The 14,115-nt window shown below is 36.4% G+C and overlaps 1 protein-coding gene across 16 annotated transcripts in view; it reads right to left on the bottom strand.

Annotated features, from left to right (window-relative positions):
* The window catches only part of LRCH3 (leucine rich repeats and calponin homology domain containing 3), a 69,081-nt gene that overhangs the window by 26,132 nt on the left and 28,834 nt on the right, over positions 1-14,115 (bottom strand). For 14 of the 16 annotated variants that reach the window (XM_074912168.1, XM_074912182.1, XM_074912166.1 and 11 more), the window contains exons 3-10: positions 12,891-13,017; positions 12,050-12,155; positions 11,727-11,863; positions 10,690-10,799; positions 6,338-6,431; positions 5,532-5,652; positions 3,012-3,160; positions 475-551 (exon numbers count right to left, since the gene is read on the bottom strand). In XM_074912168.1, the coding sequence (XP_074768269.1) occupies positions 475-551; positions 3,012-3,160; positions 5,532-5,652; positions 6,338-6,431; positions 10,690-10,799; positions 11,727-11,863; positions 12,050-12,155; positions 12,891-13,017 (921 nt within the window). The remainder of the gene's footprint in view (positions 1-474; positions 552-3,011; positions 3,161-5,531; positions 5,653-6,337; positions 6,432-10,689; positions 10,800-11,726; positions 11,864-12,049; positions 12,156-12,890; positions 13,018-14,115) is intronic. The other 2 variants (XM_074912170.1, XM_074912174.1) reach the window with 1 other exon arrangement.

Here is a 14,115-nt window from a genome sequence, read left to right as displayed (position 1 = left end):
CAGAAAAGAACATATTAAATTAAACTAGAGCTCCACAGTAATACAGCTACCAAGAGTTAATCAAGAATGTGACCTCATAGCACATCAGATACTCCACAACTTTGTTTATGCTTCCCCTAAACCTGCAGTACAAGTATGTTTATCCCTTCTGTCTTGTGTAATATAGCTCAAGTCAACTATTTAATCAAAGCACAAATTAAATCATGAAAAGCAGATATTAAATCAGTTTAAAAGTATACACTTTAATTTGGCAGATTTCAACTGATTTAAAGCTGAGCATCAGTCTAGATCAGCCAAGTCTTTTGGTCACTGCCATTATTAGAATAGAAATTCCTAATCCGGAACAATAATTTATAAAAAAAGTGCCATGTACATTTCTGGAAGCAACAGAAAATGTCATTTTCTAAGCACATTCAGTAAATCTGCATTCATCATGAAACGTAAGATAAAATTACTGTTACTACATATTTTTACCTGTTTTGATGCAAATATCGTCGTGTATCCTCTGTTCTTTGAAACTCTCTGATAGATACAGGCTTTACTGGTGAGCCCTAATCAAAATAACACAGAAGACATAGTTAGCAACTTACTCAGAAAACTCTACCTTAATGTTTGCAGAGCAACATTTGTAACTACTGGTATTCAAAATACCTGACAAAGAACCACAAAACACAACCCATGGATGTTAATTTCCAAGTAGGCAAGCTCACTTTTACTTTTTCCTCCAATTTAAATAAACTTTAGTTTCAAGATTAAATATGCCTACTGAAAAATTTAAGAGTTTAAAAACCTCCACTATTAAGAATCATGCAGAGAAATACATGTAGGTAGAAAATAATTAATGTCACTTAGAAGAAATGTAGTTAAGCTCTGAAGAACATATATAAGAACATATATACAAAGCAGTCTGGATTTTCAGAAATACAGGATATTATTCTTGATGTTTTTTTATGACGCCCTAAAGACAGGACACAGAGGGACAAAGAAAGCAAAACATGGGATGAATGAGAATACTGCAGGCTTAATTTGAACTATAAAATCATTTATCCCATTGGGAACAGAAGTATATTGCCCTTAATGTTACTTTCAAACTTTCACTGACACCCATTAACATAGGAAAATGGAAACTCTTCAAGATTAACTTGCCAATTTTAACTCATGCCTGTATGCATGTTGCTACATTGCACAGTTAGCCTTCCTAAGTAGCAGAGTGTTTTGGATTGTCTTTTTAGAGAAACTACTGCTTCATTTAACAGCAAACAGTTTAATTTGTATGAATATATAGATCCCTATGAATAGCTTTTGATGCTGATCAATGCCTTTTCATTATCTGCAGCAAAGAGTCCTTGCCAATAGTTAACTTTTCTGAGTTTTGCTCTTGTGTCTATGCTGCAAGTGGCATCAGCTTTTGTGATTTGATATTTAATTTAGGAGATCAGCAAAATGAATGCATCTCTCAGATGTCTATGTCAATGATTTTTAAACACAGTAAACCGTAATGTGCACAAAATAGGAATCAGACTCCTACATGAATGCTAATCATACACTTTTCTTTTTTCAAAGAGCAAATATCTTTCTGCTTCAAAATGCACAAAACTTTGAAAGGACACATTTGAATCACAGCACAATAGTTTAAGTCTATCAACTACTAAGATTTTCTTAGGTTATTCATGTAGTATGTACAGTGAACCACAGAACTGTGTAGCTGTGTACACAGGTATTAATTAAGAATGACAGAACACAGAAGGAAACATCATGTGGCTGAAAATCTGTTTCTATAGGTTCAGTTTCTGAGGACACTCTCCAGAAGCGTGCCATCCAAATGACTTAACAGGGAACAGTTTTCTCCATGTGTTTGCAGCAGTGGTTGCTACAGCTGGAACAAAGGCACCTTCCAGTTTTGGCAATTCATACAATTTAAAGCAACTCTAGTAAATTTTATTAAAAGGTACATTAATTCCTGAGCAGCTAGAAAGCAATGAAATGACATGAGATTAAAAAAAGTGACAATAACTGGTATCATTGCCCTTGTCTGCACCAGGACATCATTTGGATACAGTAAGCAGCCAATAAAAGCAGCTATTATTAGGATATTATATGCTAAGTTTGCCCTTATTTATTTATTTATTTTTATTTTTCCTGGGACAGAAAACAGGGCAATGTCCAGAGTTACTCACACCTGTTTCTAGACATTTGTAAAAAGCTGGAGAACTTTCTAACCTGTCTAGCAGTAATTTTATCTACTGTTCATTCAACTGTATACTTTTACTGACAGAACAGTTTCATGCCAGGTTTATCTGAAACTACAGATGGGTTTTTTTGTTCAGAAAGGTGAATATATGCATATCTGAGTCTGTACCTGTGGGTTCAGAACCTTGCTCAACAGTAAGAGAGCAAGATCGTTCCCTGCAAAAAGTAGGCTGAAAATTATGAATATTTAAGTTAGCCTAAACTTAAAAGGGATGCTCAAGACAAAGTTTACTAGCAGATAACTTATAATCAACATGAACAGCCAAATTAATGAAGTTGCAAAATTCCTGTACTAAATCTTTACACTGATAACAACCAATATTTTTCCCTTGAGAAAGCCAGTATATATTCAGTACTACCAAGTGAATGTTAACGCTTTTCTAGGTATCACCAAATACCAGTTGGAAGCATCAACTTCAATGTTTTTTGAAGACAGCACTCCTTTGGAAAAAACATTTACTTCACATATGCCTAAAGCACAAGCTTGAAAGAACGCACATGACAGGAAAACAGTGTGGCTGCTTTAGACCTATTTCACATATCCCAAAGGACACTTGGGAGCAGTTTAACACTCCAGCTCTGACCCTCCACAAAGCACAACACTGTGCCTTCCTCCAGATCAGACCTATTTATTTTCTTTTAAAAAACAGAACAAAACAAACAAAAAAAAACCCCAAGAAAACCTCTGAGGACAGCAGCATTAATATAATCGCAAAGGTTTTCCTGGGGTGTATGAATTTAATTTAAGTAAAACACACCACCTCATTAGAGATTCGCCGCTGGTCAATATATGCCATGAATTGTGAGCTGAGGCTGTCTGAGTCCATGCACTTGGGTTGCCTCACCTCTTCCTCCTCCTCTTCTGTGGCACAGCTATCAATATAGTCGATCTGATCGAGATCATGTTCCACTTGACATACATACACACAGAAAACACCCATAATTAGATAACCAACAAGAGAGGAAAAAAACCCACAAAAAAAGCAATGTCAGGAACTAAGGCCATACTGTTTTTCTTCTGTCTAGGAAAGCTCAGCCTAAAAGCTCTTAGATTTTGCCAGGCCCACTAACATTTGTTAAATATCAAATTTTGAAACAATGATAAAATACCAAAAACTATCTATCAAAAATCTGTCAGCTAACACCAAGACTGTACAATGATTTGTGTACATTTTGTATCATTTCTCTTGCTTCTAATTCACCTCTGTCAGAAAAATTAGAATGGATATGACAGATACTTGTACCATTTTTATTACTACAACAACAAAACAGAGGGCAGCATGTCTAAGTTACTGAATGCAAATGCAATAAATATAAAAAGTGGAAATAACAAAGGACAGTGCAGAAAGCAACAAAACCCCTCTAAAACAATATAAAAGCATCTGCAGTTTTATTTAAATTAAAGAATTAGAAATTAGAAACCACTGAAATGAGAGCAAGAAATAGCACAGTTTGACTAGTATTGATTTTCCCTTGTGTGGGTGATATTATGTAGGGCAATTTTTTCACTTGTCACTGCTTTTACACATTTTTGCCCAGAGATTCTGAGAGTCACGACATTAAGCAAACTACCCTGGTGAAAAAACTGTGCTGGGGATGAAGGGGAAAGCTCCTTTTCTGAGCACTAGAGCTTTCTTTTTCTTAAAACTCTCCCCAAACTTGCTCCAGACTCTTGCAGACATTCTTTTTCTACTCCTCCGCCCCTTTCCTGCTTGTTTAAAACAGACTTCTCTTTGCCTCACCACACAATCTAGCAACTGTTACTGCCAAAGCCACCTCCTCTGCTACTACAACCATCCAAAACAGCATTCCTATATACTTTGGCTTCATTAAATCTCCATCTCAGTTTCAAATCTTAAAAAAAATCCAACAAAACAAAAAAACCCTTTCTTTCCAGCCTTGCTTATTAAACGTAAATAATAATAATAATCATCATCATCATCATCATACAGTAGAGGGTGAAAGACATTAGTATCTGTGTTAGGAACACAAAATTGGAAAGGATCTCGTGGATCACTGACAGCCTCATGCTATGGCTTGTGCCCCTCAGATACTCCTACTCATTAACTGAATGTGCTTCATCTTAAAAGACTAGTGAGACATTTTGAAATCCCTGGTGTACAAAACCCAAAGAACAAAATAAAGTTAGTCTTGGAGGCAGAGCTGGCAGCACTACCTGTTACTAAGGCTGCCCAGAGCTTCCCATGGACACCATGTCTCCAATTCCAACTTTGCCAGAATTTAACTGTTTGAACTGAATTTTTTGTCTGTTAACATGTAAAAAGAGTGTGAGTCAACGAAAAAGTTTCAGATATTTTAGAAGGTGGCAAAGAAAACAAAAGACTGTGGCAGAGAAGAATAGAAGATGGCAAAAGACAAAGAGGGGGAAGAGGAGGGAAGAAAAAAAGAAGTGGGAGTTGGTCATGGAGTAGCATGGAATAGTGATACTCAGGGAGTACGAATTGTAGCCGTTAGGGGAAATGGAAAATGGAGCAGCTGAGAAAGAAGAAAAATTCATCAAAGTATACGGGGCTGAGATCTAATAATAAGTAGTGTAGAAAAATGGAGAAGAGGGAATGATTGAAAAAAACAAGCCTGGAAGAATGCTAAAATTGGGACATAAACAGGATGAGACACTGGTAGCAGCAGATTACTGTAAATTAAAATGGAGGACAGACTGCAGAGATCAAGAAACAAGGAAAGTGCTATCACCTCTTGAACAAATAGGAGGGTGCTGCTGTAAGACTGCAGGACAACCAATTGAGAAGGTGCAAATAAGCAACGTCATTCACAAATATCAGTCCCTCCTATTTAGCTTGCAAGTTTGAATTAAAACCCCAGACTGCTGAACAAGGCACTTTTGCTACTTAGAAATATGAAATTCCCTGACAAAATTGCTCATCTCATACAAACAGTAGTTGGCATAGAGCACTGATAATTTACTACAGCTATAAATTTTCCCCAGTAGCTCAAGCAGAAGTCCATGCAGCAAAATTCAAGATTCCAAAGCACTTTTTGAAGCAGTTGGAGACTTTAACATAGCACATATGCAGAAGTTGACACAATGTTTCCTAGATAATCCTAATTCTGATGCTATTTGATTTTGCTTTGTAGCATCCTTAATACAACATTTTTACAGTTTGCACAACAGTGGTTTTGTATAATTCCACCCAGATCTTTCTCTTTCTTTCCCTCTTTAGACAACCTACTCTTTATAGCAAACATCGTAGAACTTCAATAACGATGACAATAAATACTGTTAGCCAAAGATCACTATTTACCTCCACCATTAGTTACGACTGTGCTCCCTCGGTTTTCTTGATACTGACTTTCTCTTCGCAGTCTCTGTTCTTTAGTGATCTCTGCCACACGTAAAGGGAGATCTGAGAACTCATCTGTTGGCTTTAAAAAACACACAGTGAAGTCAAGAAAAACGCCTGTAAACATCCCAAGATGGAAACTCCTTGAACCCTCTCAAAAACCAAGCTAGGAGTGCAAGCAGGCTTACAGAGTATAGCTCGCTAAAACACTTTAGGTCTTGGCTATTGCCTTTCGTAGTTGTCCCAAGAGCAAAAGAGAGCTTCTTTCTGGAAAGAATAATTGACAGTCTCCTTGCTAAAAGATCCCATTTTCCTGCTTCTAAATGACAAGCAGATTTTAGCATTTGAAATAAGCTGCAATGAGAGATGACAAAATTTCCATCTGATTTTTGAAGTTTAATTTTCATGTTCAGTTTTATTTTACTGAAACCACTAATCAGGAGTAATTGTAATTGACTCAACATTGTAATATGATAGTTATAAGCTTTTTTTAAAATGAGGAATCTCATTTTTCTCATCTTTTATGCTCCAGTAACTTAATCTCTCATGCACTGTTTTATACATCTCTTACTACTTCCAAGTTTGTGTCCATCCCATACAAAATTATGCTTGTTTTTCCCCAATAAAACAACAAATAATTTTGGCTCAAGGCAACCTGCACACTAGCATATACATGTTACCTACTGAGTATGTTTCCAGATGTATACTTATTAGTTCTCTTTCCTGTACAATACTGCACACAACAAAAACAAAGCTGCAACACTTACTTCATTCCCTGACCATCTTTTGTCTCCGCTGTCCACGCTATTGAAGCCAGAATCAAGTGCTCCATACGGACGACCAGAATAGAGTTCCTCATGGCTGTCAAACACATAGTTTTAGTTACTGTAATATAAGCACCACCAAAAGCTTCTTGGCTATTACAGAACAAAAGCAGAATAAGCTAGCAAGCATAGTCACAGTGTGTTCACAAGCTCAGCATATTAGAAAGCATCATACTGCATTTGACACATAGAACAGGAGGCACGTGCTTACAACTACAACTGTACTTGTCACTCAGCTGTCCACCTGCCACTGCCTAGTGTTTTAAGAGCTATTCGGATACAAAGTATATACCCATACTTCAAATATTTCCCTAACAGAAATTTTGGCAAAGAAAACTGTAAAATGGTCTCTTATTTTGTTGCTTAATGTCAACTCCCACTTTCTGCTACTTGTGTTTTGGTTGAAAAACACTGTCCCACAAACTTTTCCTTAAGTAAACATAAATGCATGGAAAAACATCAGAATATACTACTTTTACACAAAAGTATGCAGAATGTATCACATAACTATCATCTGTGTCATAATTACCTACCTAAGAAACTGTGCAGTAAGCTGGACAGTATTTCATATACTTCATAATATAATAAATATTGAACTACAGTTTCAATCTACAGAGCCTTTGTCAACAACGTGTCTAGACAAAAGCATGAGATATGTGCCTAGTGTTACAATACACATAACCAAACAGCCACACAGTTCTTCTCTAAATTTCTGAGCTTAGAAAGTACTTAATTCAGCAGTACAGCCATCACAGATGTCAAGTCTGGCAACTGCTGCAGATAGCTACAGTAAAAGAGACAATGGGACTTGTCTGATCCACTGCAGATGGCATTTCACAATGGCTCAACTGTCCTGCTGGCACTTGATGCCTCAGGGAGAACTGCAGCAGTAATTACTACATAATGAACAAGGAAGAACAAATTTCAAGAAGCTAATTGCTTCACCCCATCATAACTAAATTGTAGGTCATTTTCTCACTGGTATTGCTCTCAAGTTGTTGCTCCCTTTGAAAACCCTCTTTCAGGGAATATTTATTATTATTATTATTATTATTATTATTATTATTATTAATAATAATAATAATGCAGCACCGTATGTGTGTGTGGGACTTTGTAGAACAGTGACAGACTTATCCTGGGGTATTTTAATTTTCAGAGAGACATAAAATAGAAAAAAAACTAAGAGGAGGAATGAAGAGCTACAGATGAGAAAGATCAGGCTATCTATCTGCTTCTGTGCAGATGTACACCAAAAGACAAGCTCTTGTGTCTGTACAGAGTTTTGATTAAGTCGAGAGTTCCACCTTTACAGCCCTGTATTTGAACAAAAAGATCATCCATATAATAAACCCCTACAAAGAAAAAAGAACTACTTCTTTTGGATGGGGAAGAAAAAGAATGACCATGAAATGGCCCAGTGCAGTTAAAGGACTATTAACATGAATCACGGACAATAGGACTATACTTATGCTAACAGTTCACAGTACTTAAATACTGGATTTAAAACATGGGTCACAGAAAAGAAAAATCTACCTGCAGTATAATTCCATTTTAAATGCATCAATATTTTCAGAACCTCCTGAGAACCCTGTTGTAAGTTGAACAATTATTGCAAATTGAAGAGCATCAAAATGACTATTTGGTTACCTCTCAAAAATGGGGAAGTGTTTTGATACAAATGTTCTTCTTTTAACCTTTCTTTTCAGTTGGAGATTTTGAAAAGCTATACATCTAACACTGAGGTTATCTGCAAGCTCAAAAATTCATAATCACTGTTCCCAGAACTCTTCTCTTTTTGACGTGAAAGCTGCTCTGTCTCCCCAAACGGGTATTGAACGCTGCACACTTTACACATTTATAATCATACAGCAGCCATCCTGAAATCAGTTGAGACTTAAGATTTTTATTCCTCCCTGACCAACAAGCTACAAGGAACAACATGAGGCATTTGGATAGATCAGAGCATTTTGGAGCAACTACAACTTACCCGGGAAGCTATGTAAGGCTTGAAATCAAAGGATGAGAAGCTAAACGCCTGGTAAGGCCAACAGCCACAAGAAAGTCAATACTTGCCAACATGTCAAAGACACAGATCCAAAGCCACACTAAAACAAACATGTATTTTACCTCCTGTAAGAAAGAACAGTTGCCCAAGTCCCACAATATCCAACTACACTGGTTCACGCATGAGTATTTCATATTTTAAACCTTCCAACTCTAGACTACACCAGCCTGCCTCTTGCTAAAAGAATCACTACACAGCTTCAGCAGTTCTGCCTCCTCTCACATTCACTCCAGCACCACCTTGAGCTACTCTGAACTTCAATGTTGCAAATGAAAGAAGTAGCTGCAGCAGATCAACACTTCCTGCAAGGTAGATTTCACATATCTCATGTTTAGAAAAGGACCGTAACATACAAGATTTCACTCTGTTAAGACAGTTTGATGTAATTTGACAAAGCTAAATCAAATAATTAGCTGCACTACAACCTCCAAACCACACTTTCTGTCATAATGTTTCAGAGTATCTTGCTTTATTGGCAGTATTAACAACTTTGTTATTAAAAAATGTTTTGTCAAGAGTGAACTGACAGCACAACTCAAACTTCCTTAAACTTCAGGAATTTCTACCACTCGGTTTCAGAATCTTAACTTCCATGGTGTTCCACCTAGCTTATCCAACAAAACAGCAACAAAGTCTAGGTGTACCAACTAACAGTTATATTGGTCACCTCTGAAGATAACAAAGAGCTCTTGTGACTTGCCTGGAAACATTAACTATATTGTAGTTGAATGCTTTTATTTCTCTCATCCTAAATTCCAGAAAAATACAATAATTTGGGATCGTCTCTTCCACTGGATGATTCTACCATTTTCCTAGTACGAACTGTCCATGACAGTTCTTCCATAAGTACTTGAAGACAGGAGAAATCATCTGCAACACTAAATGCCCTCAACAGCATGCTAACAACAAATAATTCTATCATCAACTCTTATCTCCTCCTGGGATAGAAGAACAGCTAAAGGAAAGCCAGCTGAAGCTCATTTCATACAGCTGAGTCTGGAAGCAACTCTATAGAGAAAGCATCGTCAACCAGTTCTGCGCTTGTTTTTACATTCACAATTCCAAGCCATGATCAAAATACATTCTAGTTCCTGTGTTCCTTCTAGTTTCACAAAAGCGATTAATGAAGACTTCCATAGTAATATACAACTACAAACAACAATAAATCAGAAAGCACATAGCCCACTGATTTTGTTGGAATTTACCTTAAACTATGCTAGAGATAAAGAGATCATGACATTTTATCACTTAGAGCCTTTCCTTTTCAGTAACAGGACAGTATCCTCAGTATTATGCAGAAACCATCTGCAACAGCTTATACTCTAGGAAACTGAGTAACACTCATAAAATGCTTATATGTTGACCTCATCTAGAAAAATAATTTAAGACATTCAGTGCTGATGAGGAATCACTTAGTCCCTCAGCAAATTCTTCTTCACAAATCTGACTCATGATGATTTATTGTCAGGCTCTCTGATCTGATTTACTGCTGCTAAGACAGCAGTACATCCTTTAGCAACTTACTCCTCCACACCTTATTACCACCTTCAAGATGACTGAGGTAATTTTTATATATATTTAGCTTCATACTTCACCAACTCCCTTTCTTCCATATCATGTAACAGAAATAAATCTTAACTCCTGCTTTTCTCTAGACATCTTAATTTAGCAGCTGATATGGCTGACTGTTCCAATATTTGTGTTACAATGCTAAGCAATAGTGCCAACTGAAAGCTTGCCAAAAATAACAGTTTACTAATGGGGTGGAGATCAGCATTTACACCTGTGGCTTGAGCACAGCACTTGTAAAATTCTGTACAAAAGGTTAAAAATCACAGCAGGGCTATACTTCAGTTAAGTGTGTGGAAAATATTAAGATCTTATAAACTGAACACACATGTTAACAACACAGGAGCATGCCCCCTGTACTATGGAGATACCAATACTCTTTGCTTACTGTGTATGAACTCTAACACTGCCTTTCATATGATATTGCCCACGTTTTCTTCTGACCTGCTCCTTGATTCTTAAATAGTGGTACCTTGTTAGAGTACACCACAAGATAACACCAGTGATATTCTTCAAAGTCACCTCCATCAATGCACTTACCAAAGAAGAATCCTTGGATCTATTTCTTTACAAAATAAGGACAGTTTTAAAAATTTTTAAAAAAAGTTTTAAGATAAAAGTTTCCTTAACATCATCAAAACCAGGACTGTGCCAAACTTACCAAGATCCAAATCCCATGGGTCTCCTATCATAGTCAGGCAAGTCTGGAGCTATCTTGCATGCTTCTATGTTCAGGTATTTAAATATGTGAATTTTTCCTTTTATACATATCTTAAAAAAAAAAAATTACATAAGTATATTTTGACAATACATTTTCCAAGTACCCTACAGACATTTAACTTGTAGCTGAGAGTAATAAATTAGCACATTTATGTAAACCAATGCACCTTTTCTTCTAATCTCACTGCATTTTAGAAAAAGCTATAGTGGAACATCACAGGACGCCCATGTAAGCTGTCCTCCAAGCACATCTGGTCTGCATGCAACTTTGTCAGCTGGATGCTGAAATTTCATCACACAAACAAGACATAAGCATTTACAAGTACTAGAATTTATACCCTTGGCATCAGAACAGATACATCCCACCCATGCCCAGCTCTGAATGGCAGTGGCAGACTGCCAAAGCAAGCCCAAATTTAAAGTGAATGAAGCCAGTAACAGCTGTCTGCTTTCAAAAGGGAGGCAAAACCCTACTGAGACTACAGGTCTTTGCAAGTGCCACTCTTGACTCAGAAGCAGCAGGTCGCAGTAGAACCTGTAATACTCACGGGCTTATATACCCACAGTAAAAATCAAATTAGTCACTATCCATATTGCAGCTTCTAGCTCAAAGGCCAGTTTGAGCACTGCCACAAAGTGAATCGCACACAGCAGTACTGAGGCCTCTCAAAATTTTGACATCTTGGTGGCAAAAAATCAGCTTCCTCTCTCCTACACTGAAAGTAGAAATGTTCAGCTAACATTAGTACAATGCTAACAGTGGAATTCTTAGTAACACCCCATAGGTGAGACTCCTAATACAGTAAAGAGAAGAAAAAGGGATTTTTCAAGTTGTGCTGTATATTTAAATAAATTGTGCTGTCTAAAAGTGTTAAAGTCCTCTTGTTCTTAAATAAAGTTTGTAACATAATCCTTCAGCTTTTAACTTCGTTCTGCCCTTTTTAGTTGAACCAGTCATCTGAATTCCTAGGAGTTTACCTGTGCAGGGGGTGACTGGAGAGGGTTGTTCTCTAACATGATGGTCTGCAGATGTCTGAGGTTCCTATAACAAACTGGTATTGTTGTTATTTTATTGCAGGAGAAATCTAATCGAATCAAAGGCAACTCAGCAAGCTCTGGAGATAGAAAATAAATATACAATTCAGCTGATTAAAAGGGTATAAAAAAAGCAACAGTATAAAAATATGTGTTTTATAAAAGAATTAAGGATGCTGCTTCTAGCTCTTGGGGAAAGAGAAAGGCACTGAAAATAAAGTAGTACTGGAAGTTTCTGCTGTTATAACTGACAGCCTTTATCTCACCTTCAGGTAAACGCACCAAATTATTTCTTCTGACATTTAGGTCCCGCAAGGATTCTAAATTGCCAATCTGTGGAGGTATTGTCTGTATTTCATTACAGCTCACATCCTACAAAGCAAGAGTACAACACAGAATGAGTTACCATTGACTGATAAGCCTCTGTAGGTAAAATATGTAGAGCTTTATTTAAGGATTGAAAGAAAAAGACAACTATTTATGTGACACCCTGGATCCTTACATTCATTAAATATCATTGCTGACATGAAGCATTATTCTCATTCTAGCTACATGGGGAATAAAAGCTTTAAAAGATTAAGCATTTATATGCAGAAGTTTATTTGAAGTTATCTCATTCAAATTACTCCATATTATTTGAGACAACACAACTTGCTACATAAAAGCTTTTTTGACAGAAACAAATGCATGAAGAGTTCTAATTCCATCCAGCCTTCCTTTCAAAACCAGGAAAGACTCTTAATTAAATTGACATGGATAATTTGCTCTCCAGTGCATCTTTCCCTCAAGTAAATTTTTTTTAAAAATCCTTTTTCTAACACCTCTATACAAAGTCAAAACATAGCTGAAGATACTATGGCAGATAGAAATCTTCCTTAGGCTAAGAGCAGATTTAAATAACTTGCCATTGCCTACAATTGCCTAGTTTACAACTGCAAAATTCTCAGCAGAATGAGAAACAGGATGTTGATCTTGCATATGTCCAAATAGCATCCTAATTATTTTTAAAAAGTGTTGTTTCTTCTGAAGTACCTCCAAACCTATTAAACATATCAATTAAAAGTTAAAGACTGAATAGTAATAGTTAAAAAATAACTGTATACTCACAAGCTCTGTCAGCTGTCTGAGCTGTCCAATTTCTTCAGGTATTGAAACCAGCTTATTATTACTCGCTATCAAAACTTTTAGTGGTAGACTACAGAGGTGTACTGGCAATGTTGAAAGCTGGTTTCGACTTTTTGGACAGAAAGAAAACAAAATCATCAGAACTCTAATGAGAAAACATCTCACATTTTAATGCAATGAAAGACATGCAAAAAGCACACTCATATATATGAATATACTTTTATATAGATATATGAATCCTTCTAACATCTGTTTAGATGATCAACTGATTTTTTTTCTAATTACTATAAAAGTGGTTCCATGAAGTTGTTCTTCATTATTGGCTTTATCTAGTTATGTGTGAACAAACTCTGAATATCAAGTACCAAGCCTGATCAGATACTTTTAAATTTAGTGCTGGGGAATATATTTTTGTGTCCTTTCAGGTGCTTCTGACAACTGCCCCCCACCTTGTCACAAATGTGTATATTTTAACAGAGTGCAAAAGTATTTCTGATAGACAGTACTGCAGATCAGCACCTACCAAATGCTACAGAGAAAGTCTTTACTTACTGAATATTTAAAGTATATTTCCAATTGAGTAAGTCATGTGGATCAAGGATCATATGCTGGATTTCACTATTCCAAAGTCCAGTCTTGGACATTTTATAATAAACTCCAGATAAAGCAAATTTGAGGTCGTATGACTGGACTGTAACCTCAGCTGAGAATCAGGTAGGATGAGAATGGATTGTAAAAGACAAAGATTCCCTTTAAAATCCAAAACATAGCAAGGAGCAGTGACTGGAGGATTAGAAAGTTATTAGGATCTTAAATCAGGCTTTGGTCAGACGTTGACATTTAGCAAAATATGCTGCTGTGTTTTTCATGATTGAAACCCAGATTTCTCTGCTATTAAAGCAAAAAAAAAAATGTTCTGAGCAGTAGGTGAACCAACAGCAGCTTTAAAAAGGATAACAACTGCACTGCAACTACTAGAGATCATAGCAATAGGAAACCCTTATCTGATTCATATCCTATTCCTACAATTCTCACCATCGGTAAAAAAAAGAAAATAAAGAAGCATAAGCATACTACATTGGCAAAAGTATAACACCAGAAGGAAACAGCCTGAAGTTTTTCTGGATTGATATCACTGCCAATTTGTAACAAGGGACTTTCCCCACCTCTTATAAGACCTTCTACAAATGAAGGATGCTGTACAGTT

The sequence above is a fragment of the Athene noctua genome, chromosome 8 (genome assembly GCF_965140245.1).
Source record: "Athene noctua chromosome 8, bAthNoc1.hap1.1, whole genome shotgun sequence".
NCBI classification, from domain to species: Eukaryota; Metazoa; Chordata; class Aves; order Strigiformes; family Strigidae; genus Athene; species Athene noctua.
The sequence above is the reverse complement of the archived record's forward strand: the minus strand, read 5'-3'. Positions and strand labels throughout refer to the sequence as shown.